Source organism: Hypanus sabinus, unplaced genomic scaffold, assembly GCF_030144855.1.
Source record: "Hypanus sabinus isolate sHypSab1 unplaced genomic scaffold, sHypSab1.hap1 scaffold_387, whole genome shotgun sequence".
NCBI classification, from domain to species: domain Eukaryota; kingdom Metazoa; phylum Chordata; class Chondrichthyes; order Myliobatiformes; family Dasyatidae; genus Hypanus; species Hypanus sabinus.
Window position 1 is genome coordinate 173,362 of NW_026781277.1, and position 26,585 is coordinate 199,946.

General features: G+C 44.5%; 1 protein-coding gene across 3 annotated transcripts; it reads left to right on the top strand.

The window, feature by feature from the left end:
- The first annotated feature begins 2,424 nt into the window (after positions 1 to 2,424).
- LOC132388721 (NACHT, LRR and PYD domains-containing protein 3-like) lies at positions 2,425 to 26,585 on the top strand. Of its 3 annotated transcripts, XM_059961107.1 has the most exons (10): positions 2,425 to 2,722; positions 9,598 to 9,891; positions 13,008 to 13,104; positions 15,190 to 15,350; positions 18,131 to 18,302; positions 18,401 to 18,466; positions 21,905 to 23,642; positions 24,628 to 24,714; positions 24,868 to 25,035; positions 25,856 to 26,585. In XM_059961107.1, exons 3-10 carry the CDS (start codon positions 13,095 to 13,097, stop codon positions 25,941 to 25,943), a joined length of 2,490 nt encoding a protein of 829 aa, XP_059817090.1. In that variant the 5' UTR covers positions 2,425 to 2,722; positions 9,598 to 9,891; positions 13,008 to 13,094; the 3' UTR covers positions 25,944 to 26,585. The 3 variants fall into 3 exon arrangements, with proteins under 3 accessions (XP_059817090.1, XP_059817091.1, XP_059817092.1); XM_059961108.1 differs by lacking the exon at positions 9,598 to 9,891; XM_059961109.1 differs by lacking the exons at positions 2,425 to 2,722; positions 9,598 to 9,891; positions 13,008 to 13,104; positions 18,131 to 18,302 and having other exon boundaries at positions 15,212 to 15,350.

Consider the following 26,585-nt stretch of genomic DNA (forward strand, 5'->3'; position numbering starts at 1 on the left):
ATTCCCTCCCTGCTTCTCCTCCCCCACCTTCTTTAAAGGGCCTCTGCCCCCCCCCTCCTTCTTTAGTCCTGACGAAGTTTCTTGACCCAAAACGTTGACTGCTCCTTTCAACAGATGCTGCTCGACCTGCTGAGTTCATTCAACTTTTTTGTACATCTCGATTTGACCACAGCATCTGCAGTATACTTTGTGTTTAGAAAAAAATTGATGCATAGCAGGTGTAGGCAGGTAGGAAAAAATTGAGGTACTTATGGAGTCAAGGAAATGCAAGATAACATTGAGTAAAGAAACCAGGAAGGCTATAGGGAGGCATAAGGTTGTCCTAACACACAAGGTGAGGGATTATACAGATGTTTTAAAAGCAAAAGGATTTCAGGAGACACAATTAATCGTCTGGATTATCAGAATGGCAATGTACACATGGAGGCAAAAAAGATAGAGGAGTTCTGAATTGGATCTTTGCTTCTGTGTTCACTCGGGAAAATAATCTATAGAAGTGAGGCAAAGGAGAAGTTATACAAATTACAGAGGAGTAAGTGTTTTGGGCAAATTGGGCAGCTTCGAGTGCATAAATCCCCAGTGACTGAGAAGTTCAGTCCTTGGACCCTGATGTAGGCGGATGCAGAAATTGCAGGGATTTAACCATTATGTTTAAATTATGCTCAAAGACAGGAAAGCTACCAGAGGATTGAAGGATAGCTCATTTCGTTCCACTGTATAAACAAAGGATCCAAAATTAAACCAGGAAATGATAGGTCGGTGCGGCTGACATCAGTCGTGGGAAGACACTGGAAGGACCGGATATAGGAGTATTTAAATAAACAGGACTGATTAGGGACATCCAATGTGACTTTGTGTATTCTAGACAATCTTTTTGAAGAAGTTACAAGGAATGTTACCAGGACAGTTTTGAAGGCAAGGCACTAGATATTTCCTACATGGACATTTGGCGAGGTCCTGCATAGGATGTTGACCAATAAATTTAATTCTCTTGGCATTCAAGGTGAGGAATTAAATGGGAGTAGACATTAGCATAGAGGAGGAAGGCAGATAGTGGTAGCAGATGGTTGCCTCTCTGACTGGAGACCCGTGACTTGTGGATTTCCACAGGGATCGGTGCTGATATCCGTTGTTTGTCAACTTTATCAATGATCTCGATGATAATTAGATTATCCGGATCAGCAAATTTGCAGATGACACCAGGGTTTGGGATGTATTTGACAGCGAGGAAGACATTCAGAGCTTGCAGCGGGATCTGCATCAGGTATAAAAATGGCTGATAATGGCAAACGGAGTTTAATGTAGGCCTGCCAGCTGTTACACTTTGGTATGACCCGTCAGGATGGGTCTTACACGGTGAACCAGATGGCACGATGCGGTAGGACAAAGGCGTCTGGGAATACGTGTCCATGATTCATTGAAAATTGCAGCCCACCTAGATAAGGTAGTAAAGAAATCTTTGGCACATTGGCCTTCATAAATTAAAGAATTCAGTATAGGAGATTGCGTGATTTGAGATGGTTATGAGGCCTATTTTTGGAGTATTGTGTGCAGTTTACGTCACCTACCCACAGGAAAGATGTACATAAGGTTGACAGATTACAACGAAAATTTACAAGAATGTTGCTGCGATTGGTGGACCTGAGTTACAATGGAAGATTAAATAGGTTACAACTTTGTTCCTTGGAATGCAGAAGATTTGGGGAAGATGTAATGGAGGTCTACAAAATCATGAGGTGTACAGATAGGGTCGATGGGGTACAGGGATGAGGATAGTGAGGGAATAGAGGGAATAGAGGTATAGAGGGAATCGGGTATAGAGGGAAGTGAGGCTCCCATTTTCAATCAGCAAACAACTCCCTCCTCCCCCCGTGTTCATTTCAATCAGTGCGTCATTCCCTCCGTTTTAACTTATGTGACAATTTTCAGTGAGTGCGTCACTCTCTCCCTTGGTAAAACCTCTGTCCATTTTGAATAAATGACATTTAAGAGAGATAAATTCAACAAGTATTTCTGGCGAGGAGTCTATCAACAACCCCTGCTTGTAAAACAAAACCCGCTGTTAACCGTGGGCGAGAGAGGTTCTTGTGACAATAGTTGTCTGGATGGAAATGCAAAAATCTCTTCCAGTTTTTTTTCCCAGTTAGTGGAAATATATAGTCGAACGTGTTGGTTTAATTTCAGCAGAAATGCTGCTCCCTGGACCTGAACAGGTGAGGGACGTTTGAGCTGAAACTCTATCCATGCCAGGCAGTCTTTCTTACACACAGGGCGGAGCTCAGACCCTCCCTGAACCCAGAGTGGATCACATTCTCAGCCTGGGACTGGCTGAGTTAAACAGAGAAACTCCGCCCCACTGGTTACGATGAAAGAAAAAGGAGAGATCCACACGGAAATCCGGACAGAAAGGTTAACGCAGCCTGTTTGTTTTCCTCTTTAGGGTTGCTACGTTGACCCCACTCCCGCTGAAAGACCCGTCCTGAGCCGGTGAGAGTTAGTGTGACCCGGACTGCGGCAGTCCCGCTCTACCCCGGCTCACCCGGCCCTGTCCATCTGTAATGAGCGGCGGACACATCACAGCCGAGTGGCCTCGGGAGCAGCAGCTCAGACCCAACTCTCTGTACAGAGTGAGAACATCGGTGCAGGACCATTGTTGATCACCCGGGAAGACAGACTGATTTCCCGGGACCACACTGAACGCCGTCCGGTTACAACATCAGAGGTAAGTGTTGTCGATGATTGTGCACAACTATTCAGCGTTTACAGCGAGACTCGGCTTTGGTCGGGATCGGGAGATAATTTAGTGGAAAGAGGGAGTTCTGACATGTTCATGTTAGCGAGTCAGTTACTGTCCAAACGGATTAAGAGAAATGACGCCTTTGCCGTCATCCAGAAATACTCTCCTGGGTGGTTTCTACTGAGTGCGAGCAGAAATCATCTTTCACCCCGGTAGTGACTTGTGATATCTCACTGGGCAGTGACCCGTCACTGATCTCTCTCAAACAAGAGAAAATTACCAGATGCTGGAAATCCGAGCAACAGACACAAAATGCTGGAGGAACTCTGCAGTCCGGGCAGTGCGTATGGAGAAAAGGAACAGTCGACCCTTGAGACCCCGGCTAATGTATTTTACATCGCGTCATTGATTCTATCGCTCTTCCCTGTACCACAAAGAGCTAAACTTCCTTCATGCTTGAATGACAATGTTTTGCTGAACCGGTTTGGATTTGATTTCAGCGGAACGGCCGCTCCCTGTCCTGAGGAATGTGATGGACAGGCAGCTGCTTGCTCGCAGTCCCTGAGCACCGAGTCTCACAGAACAACAAGCCGCACCTTCCAAATCAGTCAATCATCTGCCCTCCTCCCCTTTCCAGTCCAGTCCTGATGGAGGGACTCGGTCCGGAACGTCAACTGTTTACACCCATCCATAGATACTGCCTGACCTGCTGAGTTCCACCAGCACCGTGTATGTTGCCGTGGTTACGAGAGATCCGTGTGGGGCAGTGGGCGGCGCTATTTGTAAGAAACAATGCACAGTATCCACACTGTCAGAATACTGTAATCTTGGGGAATTAAGGTGAGAATAATTCAGCGTCTGATATTTATTTCGGATCTTTCTTTCCAAACAACAAGTTGTCTCTGCAGTGGATCAGTGATCAAGGAGATATTTGTTTTTTTTTAAGCCAGTTCTGTCTCTAGTGCCTTTTGTGATCCAACTGTTTCCTGCTGTCATGATTTACATTTTCCACTGGTTAGGTAAAGATTAAGATCAGCTCTAGAACAATGGCACCTGTTTCAGAGCAAAGGTGCGGGAGCTGTACAGTAAACACCTTTTCAGATTTCCTTATTTCAGCCGAATACCTTGATTGTTCCTGTGTTGAATGTGAGCAATTTGAACTCTTCCTCTCAATGGCCAGTGGAAGCAAAGACCGTAGTTCTGTTTAAGCACTGGATTCTTGACAAACAGTGGGTTTGAAGTGTTACAGGGATGGATATGTGGGAATATGTAATGAAAATTTAGATCTGATCAGCCACGATTTCATTATCTGCAGCAACAGTTTCGAGGGGCCGTGTGGTCCAGTTATGTGTGTTGGTATGTTGACAACTCTGATAACTTAATTAATGTAAACTGGTATAATGACTGCATGCGAAGGGAGATAGGATTTCATTTATGTATTTGAACTGAAAACAAACATTGATTATTTACGTCCAGCTTTGTGTGTTAGATATGTGCCCCAGCTGTGTTCGGGAGTCGGATTTATGCTGAACTCGGTGAGCTGGACAGTGTGGTATTGGAACGCTTCCCGTTCCCTGTTAATTCCGCTGCATATTCCCTGGGGCTCTCGCACACCAGCTCATGGCCCCGCCCACTGCCCGACACGCGCGCTCTTGCGGATCTCCTTACTCTTGCGCTTCCGGGCTCAAGCTGAGACCATTTGGGAAACCTTGCGCGGCCGCCAGAAGACATGCAGGTTATTTAGCTCCCATTGGTGCCAGAAAATGTCAATTTATGCCTCATATCAGACTGAACTGACCGCACAGGTTTCAGCTCCATTGCAGCTCACCGGGAAGTCAGACTGCGGTTACCCGGGACCCCACCGAACGCCGTCGAGTTACAGCATCAGGTGTAAGTGGTGTCTCCCATATCAGGGTATAGGTTTTATCGATTTCCCAGAAGGAGAAAGAGTTAAAGTGACTTTGCTCATTCCCTAATGAGAGTGAATTGTCGTATAAATTGGATTTAATTTCATCAGAAAGGCCATTCCTATGTGAGGAATGACCACGGACAGGCAGCTGCTGACACACTGAACCGAGTCCGTCAGAACCACAACCCACGTATCTCTAATCATTCAATCATCTGGCCCTTCCCCTTTCATTTCCTGTACTGATGAAGTGTTTCGGCCCGATATATCGACAGTTTATTTCCATCCAGGCATGATGCAAGGCCTGCTGAGTTCTTGCAATTTATGCATTTCCATGGCTACGAAAGATCAGCGAGGGAACGCGTGTGGAGCAGAGTGCGGAATCAGTTGAAATTAGTTAAAAGGAACGGTGGATATTGAAATCATACCCACACTGACAGAATATTCCTGTGGAATTGAGAGGAGATCCCCGCGGGGCCCCCCGGTGGCCACAGGTCCCCACATCACTGCCATTGTTCGGAAGTCGGAGGGTCAAGACGTGGGCTCGGCTGTCCGGCACTCCCGATCTCTACATCAACTCCATCAATCTGACTCTGGGCGAACTTTAACAATTTACAAACATAATTCCTCTCAGCGACCAGTTGTCTGAATGATTCCCTGGCTCTTAGAGGAAGGGGTATCTATGGTCCACACTGTCAGGGTGTTTAGTATACCAGGAGTTATACATTGCAGGAACGAGAGGTCTTCTGATTAATGCACTGTGTGCAGAGCCGACTGGCAATTCTGGTTTACATTAGCAAATCAGTTGTTTTTCAAAATACTGAATAGAGAGACACTGCACCGATTAAAGCTTTAGGAAACAGAATCCTCCCCAAAACATTTAGAAGACAAACAGCACACTGCCCACTAAAGCAGTAAGCGTGGTCCTTTACGTCATACACGTGTTGCCCGGCTCGCGCTGAGATGGCTCAACGGCTGAAGTACTAATCATGTCACCTCGCCCCCACTGGTGCTCTCAACAGAGTATTTAGATCATCGTCATCATCAGGTGATGTGCTCAGCCATGTCTGAGCTTTGACTGCCATGGCCCACACACTCCTGCTTCGGGTCAAGTGGATCAATTCATTGGTATAATTTCCAGTTCTCTGGCTGCTGTCTCCATCATTTGTCTTCCTCTTGCTTTCTTCCCTTCAATCTTTCCCATAATTACCCTGCATTCTAACTCTTCTTTCCTACTCGCATGCCCAATGAAGTCACGTTGCCTTTTCACGCTCAGACATGATCTCTCTCGGGCTTGCTCTGATCATGACATCCTCGTTAGATATTCGTTTCATCCATGATATTTTTTTGCATCCTCAAAAACTACATCTCTGTTGCTTTAGTTCTTTTCCACATGATAGTAGATATTGTCCAACATTCTGAGCCATCTGGTAAACTTGATAAACGTAAAGTTTCAGTGCTGTGAGGTGGGTTGGCATGCCTAGTTTAGTATTGGTCAACACAGTATACTCTTCATTCTTGTAAATGTGTCTTTGGCCATCCCTATTCTTCTTTTGATGTCCATGTCGCTCCTGCCATCTGATGTCACCCAGTTTCCTAAGTAGCAAAGTTCTGTACTTGTTTTATGCCTTCCCCATTTATTCTCTGCCTGCAAATAGAACTCTGCTTTTTGGATATCACCATACATTCTGTCTTTTTGCAATTGATAGATAGACCCATTTTTGCACATTCTTCAACAACTATATCAATTCGGTTTTGTGGTTCTTCCTCCGTACTTGCAGTTAACACAGTGTCATCCGAATATCTGAAATTATTGATGTTTTCACCGCCAACTTTGATTCCCAAGATGTCTCATATTTTTTTATAATATTGTTTCACTGTGCACATTAAATAAATCAGGGGAAAAGACACATCCTTGTCTAATGCCTGTCGTGATTTACGTAAACAGACTCACCTTTCGGTCTATTCTTACAGCGGCAGTTTGCTCTCAGCACAGATTTCTGATTTCAGATTAGGCGCAGGTCTTTTGAATCTAGATCTAGAGTTTCCTGTAATATTTCAAATAACTTACTGTGCTTCAAGGCTATCTGCATCTATCTCTTCCTCAATAACGCCTTATCCCCACTCCTCCTGTTACATTACCATTCCCAACCACTGCCCCTGCCATTCTCTATATGCGAGGGAGCAGAATGACTCAACCGTGCCTGGGTGCAAACCCCCTGTATGCCAGCCGCATTCTCCGTGCACAGGGGGAGGCCACCGAGCTGGGTTTACCTCTCATTCCCATTGACGCCGGGCTTCCTCGGGCATTAGGAAAGGCGGTAGGATCGTCAGCTCAGTTAGATACTTCCAGTCCATGGACACAAAAGGGAAAGAGGCCATTATCAAGCCCCACACCTGATATCCGCTCAGTATGGGGATTGTCGCACTGGGGCACTGGCCAGCGGCCGGTGGTTGAGGAATTCCCAGGAGGGAAGGCGTGATATGGGAAGTGGTTCAACGAGTTCATCCTTGTTCACGTCTCAGTTACTCTCAGAAGTTGCAGTCCTGGTCACTTCCTTCTATCACAACATTAGGCTCTCGGTAGTTTATTAACATCTTAAGATAACTGCAAGTACATTTGAGAAAAAAAAAAGACCACTGAACAGCGATTTTACTTTCACTGCTCTGGGGGGAAATAATCATGAAAGGTATGAAATGAGGGAAATTCTAGTGTCTGAGTCCATGACCTGATATCCCCAAGGCTGCGGCAGCACTGTCCGCACTACAATTGTACTCTCAGGTTACTGGCATCGCGGGATTTAGGAGAACAAATTAGTAGACGTCACAGAATATTGCAAGAAACATAACTTGTTATAGTTTGATTTTAAACTTACACAAATAGTCTGGCTCTCTCGTACTGTAAATTGAGTAGAGGCACTGAAGTATTTGACAAATGTCTTCAGGAAAGTTTCCTTAATGAGTAAGTTGAAGACCCAAATATAGAGCGTGTGATACTTACTGTCTGAGTAGGGAATGAGACAGGACACACGTAACAGAAGTCTGTGTGTGGAGACTATTTGCGTCTGGTGATCACAATGTCATCAGTTTCAAAGTAAGTGTGGACAAAGCTAGCTCTACTCCGTGGGTTGTCATTCTCAATTGGAGAAATGTCAATTTTGAATATATCAGAAAGGATCTGACTTGTGTGGATAGGGACAGGTTATATATTTTGGCAAATACATACTTGTAAGTGGAGACATTGAAATATAAAATTTATAGACTTCACGGCATTTATATGCAAATCAGTATAAAGGGTTAAATGTACCTGTTTTTGAGAACCTTGGTTTTCAGGAGATATTGAGGCCCCGGTAAAGCGGAAAAAAATACGGGGTGCATAACAGGTGTAAGCAGGGCGGAACTAAATGAGGTACTTATGGAGTCGCGGAAATGCAAGTTAACACTGGAGAAAGAAACCAGGAAGACAATAGGATTGCAGTGGACAAAATTGATTGTCTGGATGGTAATGTATGTGTGGAGGATAGAGGAATTTTTAATTGGAATTTTCCACTCGGGAAAAGCCACAGAATTTGTAGAAGTGAGGACATGGATGGTATACAGATTATAGATAGGTAAGTATTTGGCATATTGGGCAGATTTCAATGTATAAATCCCCAGCGACTGACAAGTTGATCCCTCAGAACCCGTTGGAGATGAGTGTGGAAATCAGCAAATTTGCAGATGACACCAAGGTTTCGGATGTATTTGACAGCGAGAAAGACTGTTGGAGGATATGGCGGGATCTGCACCAGGTGTAAAAGTGGCTGATAATGGCAGATGGAATTTAATGCAGCCTTGTGAGCTGTTGCACTTCTGTAGGATCCATCCGCATGGGTCTTACACAGTGAAGAGTACGGCACTGAGGAGCGAGGTCGAGCAAAGGCGTCCGGGAATACAGGTCCACAATTCATTGAAAGTTGTGGCATACCTAGATAAGGTATAAATAAATTTTTGGCGCATTGGCCTTCATAAATTAAAATATTCAGTATAGGAGACTGCATGATATAAGATGGTTATGAAGTCTAATTTGGAATATTGTGACCAGTTTAAGTCACCAACACACAAGAAAGATGTAAATAAGGTTGACAGAGAACAACGAAAATTTAAAAGGATGTTGCTGCGATTTGTGGACCTGAGTTATAAGGGAAGTTCGAATATGTTACGACTTTGTTCCTTGGAACGCAGAAGATTTGGGCGAAATTTGATGGAGATCTACAAAATCATGAGGGGTATAGATAGGGTAGATGGGGTAGAGGGATGAGGATAGTGAGGGTTAGCTCAGGGATAGAGGGGAGTGAGACTCCCATTTTTAATCAACACACATCTCCCCTCTCCTCCCGTGCTCATTTCAATCAGTGTGCCATTCCTTCCCTATCGGCCATTTTAAACAATGTGACAATTTTCAGTGAGAGCATCACTCCCACCTCAGAAAAACTTCAGGCCATTTGAAATAAATGACTTTTAAGAGAAACAAATTCATCAAGTATTTCCGGCGGGATGTGGATCAACATCCATTGCTTGTGAAATGAAACCCGCTGTAAACCGGGGGCGAGGGGTATTCTTGTGACAACAGCTGTCAGGATAGAAATACAATAATCTTTACCAGTTTTTTCCCATTTGGTGAAAATATACAGTCGAATGTGTTTGGTTTAATTTCAGCAGAAATGCGGCTCCATGTACCTGAACAGGTGAGGGACCCTGGAACTGAAACTGTACCTACGCTGGGCAGTCCAGTTTACACACGGAGCGGAGCTCAGATCCTCCCAGAACCCGGACTGGATCACATTCTCAGCCTGGGACTCGCTGAGTTAAACAGAGAAACTCCGCCCCACTGGTTGCGATGAAAGAAAAAGGAGAGATCTACACGGAAATTCGGACAGAAAGGTTAACGCAGTCTGTTTGTTTTCCTCTTTAGGGTTGCTACATTGACCCCACTCCCGCCTCGTCCAGCTGTCAGACCCGTCCTGAGCCGGTGAGAGTTAGTGTGACCCGGACTGTGGCAGTCCCGCTCTACCCCGGGTCACCCGGCCCTGTCCATCTGTAATGAGCGGCGGACACATCACAGCCGAGTGGCCTCGGGAGCAGCAGCTCAGACTCAACTCTCCGTACAGGGTGAGAACATCGGTGCAGGACCATTGTCGGTCACTCGGGTAGTCAGACCGTGATTTCCCGGGACCACACTGAACACTGTCCGATTACAACATCAGAAGTAAGTGTTGTCGATGATTCTGCACAATTATTCAGCGTTTACAGTGAGACTCGGCTTTGGTCGGGATCGGGAGTGAATTTAGTGGGAGAAGGGTGTCCTGACATGTTCATGTTAATGAGTCAGTTACTGTCCAAATGGATTAAGAGAAACGACGTATTTGCCATCAACCAGAAATACTCTCCTGGGTGGTTTCTCGTGAGTGCGAGCAGAAGGCATCTTTCACCCCGATAGTGACATGTGAAACATCCCACAGGCCAGTGACCCGTCACCGATCTCTCTCAAACAATAGAAAATCTGCAGATGCTGGAAATCCGAGCAACACACACAAAATGTTGGAGGAACTCTGCAGGCCAGGCAGCGTCTATGGAGAAAAGAACAGTCGACCTTCGAGACCCCAGCTAATGTACTTTACATCGTGTTATTGGTTCTATCACTCTTCCCTGTACCACAAAGAGTTAAACTTTGTTCGCGCTTGAATGACAGTGTTTTGCTGAACCGGTTGGATTTGATTTCAGTGGAATGGCCGCTCCCTGTTCTGAGGAATGTGATGGACAGGCAGCTGCTTACACGCAGACCCTGAGCACCAAGTCTCACAGAACAACAAGCCGCACCTTCCATAATCAGTCAATCATCTGCCCTCTTCCCCTTTCCAGTCCAGTCCGGATGAAGGGACTCGGTCCGCAACATCGACTGTTTACACCCATTCATAGATACTGCCTGACCTGTTGAGTTCCTCCAGTATTGTCATGGTTTTGTCATGGTTTTGAGAGATCCGTGTGGGGCAGGGGATGGGTTTATCTGAAAGAAACGATACACCGCATACACACTGTCAGAATATTCTGCGGAACTAAAGAGAGAATAATTCAACTTCTGATATTTATTTCAGATCTTTATTTCCAAACAATCAGTTGTCTCTGCATTGGATCAGCGATCAAGCAGATAATTGTTTTTTTTGCCACTTCTGGCTGTGGTGCCTTTTGTGTTTTGACTGTTTCCTGCTGACATGACTTATATTATCCACAGTTTAAGTAAAGATTGTTATGTACCCCGTAACTGGGTGTCTAACCAGCAAAGACAGAAGTATCCGTTGGAGTCTGGTGGTACGATATGTAAAGGTGTTTGTTAATAAAAATAAGTAAAACCATATCAATAATGCAAATATACATATAACACAACGTAGCAGTCATAAACCTAAAAGTGTAGGAATAATAATAATAAGCAATAATAAACAAGCTCTATCGATGTCTAGGGGTAAATGAATTGTCATAGAAAAGTATAAAGTTCAGTTCATGAGTGTTGATGTAGTTATGGTTCTTGTATTGTAATCGTTAGAGAGAGAGAGAGAGAGATGTAACAGCTGCAGTCAGGCAAACCTTGAATAATTTTTTTCTTATTCCGTCGTACCGTCGTGGTCATTCAGCTATAACCTCTCCGTCCTTCTGCTGGACCATTCTTCTGTGGTGGACTCATCACTCTGGCATGAGTGGACACACACACAAGTCCACACCAGCCTTGCTGTAACACTGTGAGTTGTACTGACCGATCTCCTGGTTTGGTTTCCGAAGCCCCCACCTTTCTGTGGGTTCACAACCCTCAGTCAGTGCCCACTGCCATGTCTGAAGGGTGTCTCTCCAGACCTGTCTTTTATCGCTACTCACGGGGTCTCAGCTATCCATCATTTCTGAATGACTGTGTCCATCTAATCAGGCCACTGCTGCTGTCCACTGAGGGATGTTAACGAGCAAAGTAGCAGTAAATAAATAATCCTTATCGAAGTCATAATACAGTTAATCAACAGTCTCTCTCCCCATCTTATCTGTAGCAAATGTTCTTGCCTGGGCTTTATCTCTCCCTCTCTCTCTTATGAGCAGCATAACAACAGCAATAGTTCATAGTTCTCAGGTGGGGGGTTGGGAATGGTTAACTCTGCACCCCATTGTCCATCAGGTCTGTTCAGATTAATATCCATCAGATTAATATCAGCTCCAGAACAATCACCACCTGTTTCAATGCAAGGGTGCGGGATCTGTACAGCAAACACAGGGATGGACATGGGGGAGTCCGTAATTAAATTTCACATTCGATCAGCCATGATTTCATTATTTGCAGCAGCAGTTTCGAGGGGCCGTATGGTCCAGCTGTGCATCTTGGTATGTTGACTAGAAAAGCTCTGACAATTTAATTACTGTAAATTATTAAAATGACTACATGCGAAGGGAGGTCAGCAAAAACGTTGGCAAACCTCTGTAGATGTGTGATGGAAAGTCAGCTGACTGTCTGCATTATGGATTGGTCGGGGAACACCAATGCTTTTGAGCAGAAAATCCTACAAAAGGTAGTGGGTTTGGCCCGGTATGTCACAGGTATGTCACTCTCTCAACCATTCAGGACATCTACATGAAACATTGCTCTAGAAAGGCAGCATCCATCATCAAAGATCCTCACCGTCCAGGCCATGTATTTCTCTCGCTGTTGTCATCAGGTAGAAGGTACAGGTGCCTCTGGACGGGCACCACCAGGTTCCAGACCAGTTACTATCGTACAAACATTTGGATGTGATTGTACAAGGCTTGACCAGTAAGTTCGCAGATGACACAAAATAAATAGATGGTGTTCACGGTGAACACTATCGTAGCTTATAGGGGATCTAAATGGGTAGAGGAGTGGTAAATAGATTGCAAAACCAACACGATCATCTACGTTACCATGCAAAGGTTGATTATGTGGGGGGAAGTGCCAGAGGAAGTGGATGAGGCAGGCACAATTGTACACTTCCAGAAGCAGTTGGAATGTGTAGATGGAGTGAAGAGGCCGGGGGGTGGGGGAGAGATGGGTCCATCACAGGAAATTGGGACCATCTCGGTGAAAACTGTTATCAGCATTGTCCCGTTGGGCTGAAAGGTCTGTATCTGTGCTCTGTTGCTCTGTGACTCCATCAGTAGGATGCACCAGATATCACTGGACAGACATACTGTGATGGCGTGGGAGTTCATGTTAACAGGGAATGTTTTGGCTCTAAGCCAACTGCTACTCTGATACAGGGGATGGAGATACTGTTATATTTACAAAGTAATCGTACTGGCTCAAACTTGGTGTCTGCTTCTTGTGTAATTCAGGGCATCACCAGCAGGTGGAGCTTTCCTGCGCCGGGACCAAAGTGTGAACAAAACGACGACAATCAACAATCGTCAGTCAGACTCAGAATGGACACGGGTATGATCACTGCGATCTTTATAACTAAACTTCTGTTCTGTTGGCGCACACTAGTAAAGATGAAGAAACTTACACAGATGTTAACTGGGCACAGAAAACTTTCATCAAGCAGTGTTATTGATCCCACTGGTGAAGCAACCTTGAGTAATTGATCAATCTAACAGTTCCTGCGCAGGGACCTGTGAGGGGTAATGGTCGAATCACTTCACTCACCATGCAAAGCTTCACCTGAGTGAAAGGAACAAAGAGTCCTGAATCAGGTGGCTGTGAGTGAAACACAGAAATGCAATAGCGGGCTTGGGGGTTGTGTAAAAGACCAGGGTCGGTTTCTGCTTCACCTTTAGACAAGACCAGATGCGTACCATATCTCCAACTTCCATTTATAAAATTCAGAACCAGATGGTAGGAGCATTTCCAGGAATTCAAAGATTGTGTGATAACTGAACATCTCAGGTCTTGGAAGGACATCTATCACTCCTTCCTGGTTTTCTTGCTTGCTGCAGAAAGGAGATGAGAGGAGTTTCCGAATTCTGTTTTCTGTAGCCGAGCTGAGGACATTGCCAGCGTTGAGAATGGTTGATGACCAGACGACAGTTCACTCTAGATAAATTTGCAGTCTGCCTCTGTGTTTTAATACCTGAATCCATGTCTGGGCTGTGGACAAGTGGTGAATGTGAGTTCTCAATATTTCTCTATTGAGATTATCTGCTACCTGGATTTTAAATTCCCATGATCTCTTGTGAGAAACCTGGTATAGCCAATGACCAAATATCTCAGTCCCCAATAGGCATTGTGATTGTGCTCAACTCTGTGAGTCCAGGTGGAATAAAACAGAGATTACAGCCTGGGCACAGGTCCTTTGATCCAACTAATTCAATCTGATCTAAATGTCTCTTGTGCTTGCTCCATTTTCCGACAGCTTTTCCCAAAGTTCCCTTATAGTCCTCTATCCTTTTCCCCGCCCACATCCTCTCAACTTCGTAATTTAATTTGTGTTTACAGTCTCCTCTGGCTGCATGTAATTTTTACCCATCACCCGCCAGGTGAAAGAATGCCATTTCTGTCACTTTTAAATTTCTGCACTCAAGTTTTAGAATCCCCTACCCTGGGGAAAAGACTGTGATATTTCTACCATACCTATGCCCCTGATTATTTTATATACATGTGTAAGGTCACCCTTCAAGCTCCCATGCTCCAGGGCAAACTGTTCCAAAACCGAGCCATATAACAGAAAACCCAACACCGTAGTCCGGCATCATACTGGCCATTCTCCACTACACTCTTTCCATCTTAAACACATCCATCCTATAGATTTGCAACCGCAATTACACACAAAGCTCTCTAAGCGAGACTTTGACAATTATCTGCACAGTTGTTACATGCAGGGGATGATGGTCGGGACACCGAAAACAATGCACTAAAGCAGGGCCAGATTGAGAGCAATGTCCCAATAGAAATCGGTCCGGCCACCGCAGAGGAGGAGGATCAAATTCAGCCCAGAGACAGTGACATCAGAGTCACTGATCAGGAGCCTGAAACCGGCACAAGTGAGGCGACTGCCTGTCAGCTCGGAAGCTCACTAAACATGGAATTGCAAAGTCACCAACAATGGAGAGGGTGGATGCAATATGGGGGTGATGTGTTCGTAGAATGTGGTAGGGAAGAGGGTAAAAATGAGGCCTTGTTGGAGGGTTGGTCAGAGGAGAGGGCAATGTGTGGGTGTGGTACGTGTGGTGTAGTGGGGCACCTGTTACCCCACTACAGGAAATGTACATGATTTCCAGTCTGTGCATTGGAGGAAATGCAACTTTCCAGATGAAGAGAGTATTTACAGGATGTGAATTAAGGAGAATGTTTTTGCCAGAATAGTTTGAATTGAATGAGGTCCTTCTGGTAACGTAATACCCAGAACATTGCTGGGTCAGTTGTAAGGCCAGTTTTGGAGTTCAGGATAAAATCCATGTTTCCAGCTGAAGGCAAGTGATCACTGAGTTTCAAGAATTTACTTTTTTGTTGATTTGGGTGAGAGCGCTGGAGACGAGGGAGATTTGAATTCTTGTCTACATACACTTTTCATATTTGCAGAATTTACAATCTCTGACCTCCTGGCACCGGGGGAGGAATACCGACTGTACCAACTGACAAAGTTCTATAGAGACAGACTCAAACAAGCGATTGAAGAAAAGGTTGAAAGACTCGGTTGGATGTTGACAAAAGAGGGACATTTCAGTAGAGAAGAAAATGAGGTGAGTGTATTTAGTGTATTATCACTGAACAGCTGGTATTAGAGGGAATAGTGATCAATATTCATCTCCGGCACATTCTAGCATAGTTCAACGTGGCAAGGGAGACTTTGATTTCTGACTAGTCTCCAGCAGATGTGGTTTCAGCTGTTAAGATGGGGAGCACTGGGAACTGCATGTTCAGCGTCACCATTTCCTCTCACACCTGCTGTATATAGGTTGTGATATAACAGCAGTGACTGCATATTTGGACTGTTGAGCAAGCATTCAACCCGAACTAATTTTGCATCTTACAAGACTGTCGGTCAAATTCACCTAAGCTCATTAATCCAGGAGGAATATTAAACTGTCAGATTGTAAATTGGGCCAACCAGCTTCACTGCCGTGCTTGAGGGAGCAAAACCTGCTAACCACAGCTCGACTGCTCTCCATCTGAGTTCCCAAACAATGGGTGGCTGACTTGTCGGAGTCATAGAACAGTACAGTACAGAAACAGGCTATTTGGCCCATCTATTCTATGCTGGACTACGGAAACTGCCAATTCCCATTGAACTGCACCAGGCCATGTCCTCTATACCCTTATCATTCATGTATCTATCCGGACTTCTTTTATCCGCTTGTACCACGTGCTGCTATTTCGTTCCATGCTCTCACCACGCTCTGAGTGAAAATGTTTCTCTTCTGAATGAAGATGTTGAGGGAAGGAAACATAGAAAACCTACAACACAATACAGGCACTTCGGGCCACAAAGTTGTGCTGAACCTATCCCTACCTTAGAAATTAGTAGACTTACCCATAACCCTCTACTTTTCTAAGCTCCATGCACCTATCCAAAAGTCCCTTAAATGATCCTATCGTATCTGCCTCCACCACCGTTGCCGGCAGCCCATTCCACGCACTCACCACACTCTGAGTAAAAAACTTACACCTGACAACTCCTCTGTACCTACTCTTCAGCAACTTAAACCTGTGTCCTCTTGTGGCAACCATTTCAGCCCTGGAAAAAAGCCTCTGACTATCCATACGATTATTGCCTCTCATCATCTTATACACATCTATCAAGTCCCCTCTCCTCCTCCGACACTCCAAGGAGAAAAGGCCGAGTTCATTCAAACTATTCTCATAAGGCATACTCCCTAACTGGGACATCCTTTTAAATCTCTTCCACACCCTTTCTAATCAACAGTTTGTATATATTGTATGTATATATATATATATACATATGTGTGTGTGTGTGTGATTGTGTGTGTATATATCAACAGAAACTTTTGGTGAGCCATTTTACATTATTAGCGAGCTTCACATTTCATATTCTCTCTACTTACGGCTTTTTAGTTGCTTTCTGCTGGTTAATAAAAGCTTCCCAGTCCTCCAGCTTTCCTCTTTACTTTGCTGTAGTCTATGCACAGTCTTTTGCTTTTGTGCTGCATTGACCTCCTCGTTAGCCACGGTTGCTCATCCTCCCTCTGATATAATTTTTCATCTTTGGGATTATCTTCCGCTACCTGCGCCTTTCGAATCGCTCCCAAAATCTTCATCTATCCCTGCTTTTCTGTCGCCCCTGCTAGTGTCCTCTGCCAATTTATTTTTGCCTAGCTCCTCTCTCATGCCTATGTAATCCCTTTATTGAACTATAATACAGATAAATCTAACTTTTACTTTCTCCCTCTCAAACCGCAGTGTGAGTTCTGCTATTTTATGATCACTGCCTCTTAAGGGTTTATTTGCCTTAAGCTCCCCAATTAAATCTGGTACAATGCACAATCGCAAATCCAGATACGCCTTTCCGATAGTGGGCTCAAACATAGGATTCTCTCAAAAGCCATCTCATAGGCATTCTATAGATTTTATCACTTGGGATTCAGCATTGACTTGATTTTCCAAAGCTACCTGCATTTTGAAATTCCCCATGCTTATTTTAACATTGAACTGTTTACATGCCTCTTTTCTCTCCATTCAAATTTGTAGCCCACATTATGGTTACTGTCCCATCAGGGTCATTTTTCCTATGCCGTTTCTTAACATCTACATTGTCCAGTCCGATATCACCTCATTATAAAGACATTTCATTTTTTCATGACAATGAAGTCAACCCAACCCTCTAACCCATATGCCTGTCCTTTCAACTAAATATGTATCCTTGGATGTAAGCACCCAAATATGATCATTCATCCACGATTCAGTGATGCTGACCATCGATTGTTGTGATCTCTCGCTCTCCTCTCTCTTCCGTTTTTGTTGTCGCATCTTTTTGATGTAACGTTGCACATTGACAGATCGAGGACATTAATCACATTGCATCTACTGCAGGGCATCGGTAAATCCTTATTGTTACACAATATTGATTTAGAACTTCCTTCAGTTACTGTTTCTCTGTTAATGACTGAACCCAGGGAGGATGAGACAGCAGCCCTGTGACTGCATCAATTCTGAAGCTACTGGGGCCATTAACAGATATTTTCCTGCACATTCTCCATGTCTGTCTGTCTACTCCACAATACATTATAACCATATAACAACTACAACACGGAAACAGGCCATCTCGGCACTCCTAGTCCGTGCCGAACGCTTACTCATACCTAGTCCCACTGGCCCGCATTCAGCCCATAACCCTTCATTCCTTTCCTGTCCATAGGCCTATCCAATTTTACTTTAAATGACAATACAGAACCTGCCTCTACCACTTCTACTGGAAGCTTGCTCCACGCAGCTACCACCCTCGTGTTACTCTTAAACTTTTGCCCCCTAACTCTCAACTCATGTAATTATTTCACTTTTATAGAAAGTTACTGAGCTGACAGAGAAGGGAAACCGGGCAGAGAGTTCCAGACTCTTCCTCAGTTTGGTGAATGGCAAAGGCTCCCGGGCCCGGAGGGCGATGTGGGAAGCCTTTGTGACATGGAGGACTGAGTTACCGAAGTTGGATAGAATACTGAGAGAAATACAGGAGCTCGGTACGTTACAAATGCACACTGAACACAAAGGCACATTGAAATAAACAGGTTTATTTACTTCAGTTCTGTTTTCATGGACATTGTTTTAACTTAAACAGGTCCTGCTCCACTTGAATACATGAACTTCGCCGAAGGGTTATCTGAGTTACCCTCTCATCTGATAGGTGAGTGATGACATGCTCAGTTCAAACCAGATCTCAAATGTTTGACTGTGACTTGGTAGAACCTGGTAATTAAAATTCACCATTAATCACTCGCTGATCTCTGGTTCAGGTTACAATTCAGAGAATCTCTCGTTGCAGCCTGAATATTCTACATTGTATTTTTTCTACTAATCCAGCTGTTGGTAAAAGTAAAGCTTTCACTCCAGGTCCTACTGATCTGGGAATGCCCACACACCCCAGACAGGCTCCTGATACACTGTATGACCCAGTCCAGGTGACTTTTCTATCTTCAGACCTTTCAGATTCCAAAGCACCTTCTCCTTTGTAGTAGCAGCTGCACTCAACTTTGTCCGCGGATGCTCTTTACATTTTGTAATACCACAAGTGACTTCCACAGAGTTTGTCTAGCATTTCCTTTTCACCCGTTGCTACATCTACAACGTCATTCTTCAGCAGTACAATATCGACCCTCTCACTTATTTTTTTTTAAGTCTTTATATATCTGGGAAAGAAAAGCAAAACTTTGGTATCCTCTTTTATATTATTGACCATACCCTTGCATTTATGCACATTTCGTGTATATATCTAGGAAAATCTATATCACAGCTCTATCTCACATGACACAGGCAATAAATTCCAGGCAGCCACTACCATGTGAAAAAACTACCCACATGCTGTAAATTTACCCCATCTCATCTTAACCAAATGCACTCTGGTACGAGAAACTAGTCATAAGTGAAATTAAAAAAAAAAACAACAAAATACAGGTTGTTTACTTAAACTTTTATCTCTCAAACTTGTACACCTGTCAGATCTCTGTTCTAACTCCAGAGGGAACAAACCAAGCCTATCAAGTTACTCTACTTGTAGCAGATGTTACCAAATCCAGGCAATATCCTGATGAATCTGTTCTGCACCCTCTCCAATCCTTCCAAGAGCTGGACAATCAGAAGTGAACACAATACTCCAGATGCTCCCTAAAACCATAAGATCTAGGAGCAGAACTAAGCCATTCGGCTCAGTGAATTTGCTCTTCAATTCAATTCCTCTATACCCCATTATCTCAGTAATCAGGATCATATCGACTTGTATTTTAAATAAACCCAATGATTTGTCTTCCTCAGCTGTCTTTGACAATAATTTCACAGATCCACCACCCGCCAGCGAAAGCAATTTCTGCCAATGTGGGTCCCCGGCAGCCAGGACAATTCAAGCGGTTCTCAAGCATGTCAATTTTCTGTATGAGCCTCCCATGTGGGATCTTGTCAAATGCCCGACTAATATCCAAACAGTTGATATCCATGTGTAACTTTATCCTTTGTCACCTCCTGGAAGAATACAATTAAGATAGCAAGAATCTACTTTCCCCACCCAAACCCTTGGCACTGAACCATAACCTACCGCAAGTATTCTCTCTTTCATACTCCCATGGTGCAGAAGAGATAAAAGGCTGAAGGTCTGTAACACCAGCCTCAAAAACAACTTTAATTCTGCATGTATAAGTTTACTGAATTATCATTTACTATGTTATTATTGGCTTAACAATAAGACAAATTTATTTATAATATTGTACCATCGTGCATCTCGTAAATAATTACCACTGACTTAGATAACCACAATAGACATACAGAAGAGTAGTAAGAATACAGTTCGGGTATGAATGGATTTAAAGAACAACTGATAATGGATTATGTAAATTTAATAGCAAACCCTGGGGAAAGCAGAACATTTTCAATATTATATTGCCTATCGAAAACCATTTGATTCTGTCCTCGCGTGTTTAAGAGAAGTTTCTAATATATTTAAGATACACGCAATCTTTGTGAGATTTCTGAAACGCTCTATTAACATCTGCAAAGGAACAACCACTGTTATCAAAATAAATGGAGGCATGTTTCAGAGCGACTTACAAAGCCCACTATAGTTTTGTCTAGTTTTAAACCCGCGTTCTTATTTACTGAAACAGACAAGAATCAGGTATCAGGAAAAAAAAACGACTTATACTTTGACACAGCTATACAGGAATGATTGGATATTAGTTGTTCTTGCATCAGTAAAGCTAAAATAATTTATTCAAATAATGGAACTAAGTTCCAAAGAAACCATATATAGCATATATAACTACGCATATGTGTGTTTATATAAAATATTAAGTTAAATAAGTAGTGTAGAAATAGAAATAAAAAAAGAGATTAGCGAGACATGATCGATGGGTTCAATGTCCATTCGGAAACTGGATGGCAGAGGAGAAGTTGTTCCTGAATCGTTGAGTGTGCGCCTTACTCCAATCCTGTGCAGTAGTCCTCATGCAGCAGACGGTGATTCAGCCAGTTACAGTTATATTCGAGTGATGTTGAAAACTCCTGATGAAGTATAGCCACTTGTTCTGCCTTCTTTGTAGCTGCATAGATATATTGGGTCCAGGTTAGATACTCGGAGAATTTGACAGCCAGGAACTTGAAATTGCTTACTCTGTCCACGTCAAATCACTCTGTGAGAATTGGTGTGTTGTGCTCCCTCATCTTGCCATTTCTGAAATCCACAATTAGTTCTAAGGATATATTTTCATCAACGCAAGGAGGATTCAGCACTCCATACAAGCATATGCAATTCTGATAAAGGGTACACATCACTGAATGGAATTGAAAGCATAACACATAGAAATGAAGAAACTTTCATAAGAGAAGCAAGTTAACCAATGGAAGAATGTCCTGGCTTGCGTATCTAGTCAGCTGGGATGCAACGTCCATGGTCGACTCTGATAGGCGGAGGTATCATAATACAGTTCCCCACACTCCACCTGCCAGACTGATCAGTAGCAGTTGCCAAAACTTCCCCACCCTCTCCACACACACGGTGTGTACCACTGAGATGCTTATGGTCTCTGCCAGTCACGGAGATTCCTTTCCAGCTTTCCTCCGCTCCTCCATCACTGAGACTGAAAACCACACATTTTCAATCTTGTTGTTCCGATGGGTTATCGATCCGAAACCTCATATTCCCACATATTCTGCTCCTGTTTTGATGCAAGAGCAGTAGACACCTGTGACTCCCCAGTGTGCAGCTTTGCCAAAGTGCACAGTGTCCTGCTCTCCATATGTCCACACTAGATCAACATTAACATCGTCTGTTAATGAGGCAAACAATGGTTTAAATATAGTGGCATGTTGTTGCAACGGAAGTGCAGTCAGGATTGCAATAGGATATCAGGGGAATGTTCACCTTCACAAGTCAGAATATGAGGATTACACATTTTCTGGGACTTTCATCTCTGTCAATTCCGGTGTCTGTGAAAAGAATTTTACTTTGTCCTAATATCCATGGAAGTATGAATCTAATTCATGTAATCTCAAACACTGAATGTTGAAATGAGGTTATAATATTCTTTGTCAGTTGAGCTATTTAACATTTTTACTATGTTCTCTGTCCCCATGGAAGATGTTCAACAGAAACACAAGGAGACTCTGCGGGCACAAACTGAAACACTGAGAGTGAACACGATCCTGATGAGGGAGAAGGTGAAGGTTTTCCAGCTGGTTGATCGATACGCTGAGCTCACGGTCATTTCTACTGTTCGAGATCGGAGACTGGTGGAACATGAGCTGCTGGCAAGAGGCAGAGACCACGAGGAGTGGAGACAGAAACATCTCCGCAGAGAGCTAGAAAAAATTCCGACTGATCAGTTGATCCAGAGCAGTTTTTCCCAGAGTAAATCCAAATCTGGGAGTTCGGCAGCAGTGGCCGGAGTCCCGGGGATTGGGAAAACAACAATGGTACAAAAGATTGAATATGACTGGGCCATGGAGAAAATATACCAACAATTCCAGTTTGTCTTCAGTTTCAAATTCCGGGATTTAAACTCCATTAACTGTCGAATAAACCTGAGGGAACTGATTCTGGATCAGTATCCTTACTTTGGGAATATCCTGAGAGAGGTCTGGAAGAACCCAGAGGGATTGTTGTTTATATTCGATGGTTTAGATGAATTCAATGACAAAATTGATTTTTCTGATAGTCGGAGAGACAGAGAACCTCAGTCCACATGTACAGATCCTGAATTCAAGTGCAAGGTGTCGGACATTGTGTACAGTTTAATCCAGCACAAGCTGCTCCCAGGGTGTTCAGTGCTGGTGACCACCCGTCCCACTGCGTTACATTTATTGGAAAAGGCTGAGATCATTGTCTGGGCTGAAATCCTTGGATTTGCTGGTGAGGAACGGAAGGAATATTTCATCAGACATTTTGAAGATCAGACGGTAGCGGAAGCTGTTTTCAACCACGTGAAGGAGAATGAGATCCTGTACACCATGAGCTACAACCCCTCCTACTGCTGGATCCTCGCTCTGACACTGGGCCCCTTCTTCACACAAAGAGTCAGGGACCCGCAGCGAGTTCCCAAGACCATCACCCAACTCTACTCCTACTATATTTACAACATCCTGAAAAACCACGGCCGTGAGATTGAGAACCCCCGTGATGTATTACTCAGGGTTGGTCAGATGGCCTTCAGAGGAGTGTCCGAGAGGAAGATTGTGTTTACAGATGGAGATTTGATCAAGTACAATCTGCAGCCTTCCCAGTTCCTGTCAGGGTTCCTGATGGAGCTTTTGGAGAGAGAGAATTCTGCCCGGAGTGTGGTGTACACATTCCCACACCTCACCATCCAAGAGTTTGTAGCTGCAGTCGCACAATTCCTGAATCCACATCCCGGGGATATCCTGATATTCCTCACTGAAGCCCACAGCACGACAGATGGGCGATTTGAGGTATTTCTCCGTTTCGTTGCTGGTCTCTCCTCCCCAATGACAGCTCGGGGCCTGGAGGAGTTTCTGGGTCCATTTCCTCATCAAACAACCTGCCGGGTGATTGACTGGGTGAAGGGGGAGATTAAACGCCAGATTGGAAACACGAGGAGTGAAGCTGGTAAAAGGAGCCTCCTGAACACATTGCACTACCTGTTTGAGTCTCAGAATCGTGGACTGGCTCAGGCCACACTGGGATCTGTGAAAACTCTTTCATTCAATGGAATGACATTGACCCCGATTGACTGCGCGGTCCTGTCTCATGTCATCGGACTCTGTGATGAAATAAAACACCTCGACCTTGAATACTGCCACGTTCAGTATGAAGGAATCCAGCGGCTGGGACCTGGGCTGCAGAAGTGCCAGGAGTTGAAGTAACCTGATTTATCTCTAACTGTGAAACAGTCCACTGTGTTGTTTCAAGGAAAAGGGATTTGTTTAAAACTGTAGTAAATAAGATAGTGAAGAACTGTGTCAAATGCCCAGGGGATCAGTCAGTAATTCCCCAAGGACGGGAGGGTTCTGTCGCTCCTTGTGAAGGGGTGTTGGAGACTTCATCAGATCAGTGAACAACGGCCATTGGATTAATGGTAGTAAATCACAGGAATGGCCGTGTTTCTCGCTGCCTGTGACACGTCCATTGACAATGTTCCTTCTCACTGTTACTGGCACCCACATCGGCACAGGCTGCAGCAGGAGGGTCAGAGATTCACACCCCCTTCCCGGTGAGGGACAAGAGACCGTCAGCAGACTGTCCCGGCGAGAAGGAAAGAAATACCATTGTGAGATTGTCCTCCCACGGCCCTTCCCCGATTGTGAAGAATTGTGACAAATGCCATCCTGTGGGATCTCTTTTCCGCATTCCCCTTCCTCCTGTGGGATCTCTCTGCCCCACCCCCTCCCTCCTGTGTGATTTTTCTTCCCCATCTCCCTTCTTCCTGTGTGAGATATCTTCCCAACTCCACTTCCTCCTTTAGGGTCTCTTTCCCATTCCCCTTCCTCCTGTAGCTTTTGTGATTCTGTCCCTTTTCCTCAGGTGGGGTCTCTTCCACAAACTCCCATTGACATTTCCACATTCACAAATCGTTCTCACTGTGGGACTTTCTCCCATCCCGCGGCCCTGCCCCTTCTGACCCTGTCAGTAACCCTTTACTATCCATCGAGGAATAAGACAGACTGCATTTCTGACATTGGGGCAATAACCTGGAGCTGGTCAGTGAGGGACATTGACAGTGATAGGAACTCCATTCAGTGATATACTGAAGAGTTTAATGTATGCTGAAATATCCGAGTGAGAGAAATTCCCTCAGACCAACGGTTTGAATCACTTTGTTCATCAATCTGTCTGTTTGTGTTTAGAGTTGGGCAGAATGTCCTGGGAGATTCAGGAGTGAAACTGGTGTCTGCGGCTCTGAGGAACCCGGAGTGTAAAATACAGAAACTGTGGTAAGTATCAGACTGTGGGAGATTGTGTTTACAGTCACTGAGTGTCTGACATTGAACATTAATGTGATCAGTAATTGTGTTACTGATAAACTGGGGATTTGTACCATCTCCTGTCTCTGTGTGCTTCACCCTCACTCTCTCTCTCATCTCCAGGCTGAAGGGCGTCGGTCTCACAGATTCTGGTGTCGAGGATCTCGTCTCCGCTCTCAGTAAAAAACCATCACTGACGGAGCTGGACCTGGGATTAAACTCGCTGACAGATGGATCTGTCCCCGCTCTCCGACGCCTCATACTGACCCTCCCGTGTCTGGAGCGGATCGAGTGAGTGTTTGTGCTAATTCTGAAAGTTGCCTCACAAGTATATAGGGCCGTTAAGAAAGCTTATGGGGTGTTAGCTTTCATAAGTCTTGGGATCGAGTTTAAGAGTCGCGATGTAATGATGCAGCTCTATAAAACTCTGATTAGGCTACACTTGGAGTACTGTGTCCAGTTCTGGTCGCTTCACAATAGGAAGGATGTGGAAGCATTGGAAAGGGTACAGTGGAGATTTTCCAGGATGCTGCCTGGTTTAGAGAGAATGGATTATGAGAGATTAAGAGAGCTAGGGCTTTACTCTTTGGAGAGAAGGTGGATGAGAGGAGACATGATAGAGGTGTACAAGATATTAAGAGGAATAGACATAGTGGACAGACAGCGCCTCTTCCCCAGGGCACCACTGCTCAGTACAAGAGGACTTGGCTTTAAGGTAAGGTGAGGAAACTTCAAGGAGGATATTAGAGGAAGGTTTTTCACTCAGAGAGTGGTTGGTGCCTAAAATTCACTGCCTGAGTCAGTGGTGGAGACAGATAGACTAGTGAAGTTTAAGAGACTACTAGACAGGTATATGGAGGAATTTAAGGTGGGGTGTTATATGGGAGGCAGGGTTTGAAGGTCGGCACAACATTGTGGGCTGAAGGACCTGTAATATGCTGTACTATTCTATGTTCTGTGTTAATGTTCACTGTGACAAAATATCAGCGGATCCGCGGGTTTTTTGGTGATATTTGTCTGTGTGTGTTGTTGAAACATTAACCCCAGTCCCCTGTTACTGACACTGTTGTGTAATCTGTTTATTTCATCTTTATTCTCCCATCTGTTGCAGGCTGGGGTGGAATCAGTTCAGTGAGACCGGGGGGAAGGAACTGAGATCTCTGCAGGTACCCAGACCCGGACTGACAGTGATCCTGTGAACATCTGAATGTGTGAACATCCCCGCCCGCGGGATGGGGACATTTTGGCCAATTCGCACACTACCCTTTAACTGCCACTCTTACCTTCAATTGCCACACGCCAGGTGTAATTCCCAACGGTATTAACGGAACTTTCCATTCTCCCGCAGTGACGTATTTCCGCCTATTGTCCGGCGGCGCAGTTTCCACCGGATGTGCTGGTTAGGGACTCCCCACATGAGACTCTGTGGAATTACACAGACAGTAAGAGTCTGGGTTCCGGGGCTCAGTCTGGGACACCGGTGTCCCGGGGTGGAATTATCCCGGGAGAGGATCCTATATCTCCCTTTGCTGAGGACGGTGCATTCGGCAGCCTGGCCGATATAATGATGTTAAATGGACAAATCCCTCGGCAGTGACCCTGGATCTGCAGCGATCCCGGACACGTCCCTGAAGTGTGATTTTATAATCATCGGTTCCCCGATGCAGAGTGACGGTGAGAAACGCGACTGATTATTCAACCGGTCACTCCTTGTCGCCGGTCAGTTAATTTTGTGTGACTGAGTGAGTCGGGAGCAGGTTATTTATTCCCGCACGTCAGCAGTTCACACATTCTTTAATTTACATTTGTCATGATGAAATCAATAAACCGCTGTAACTTCC

Bases quoted from the DNA above. Each gene is read 5' to 3' on its own strand.
- LOC132388721 (XM_059961107.1), top strand. The intron at 15,351-18,130 runs GTGAGTGTATTT...TCACTTTTATAG, and splicing joins TCAGTAGAGAAGAAAATGAG to AAAGTTACTGAGCTGACAGA. The intron at 24,715-24,867 runs GTAAGTATCAGA...TCTCATCTCCAG, and splicing joins TGTAAAATACAGAAACTGTG to GCTGAAGGGCGTCGGTCTCA.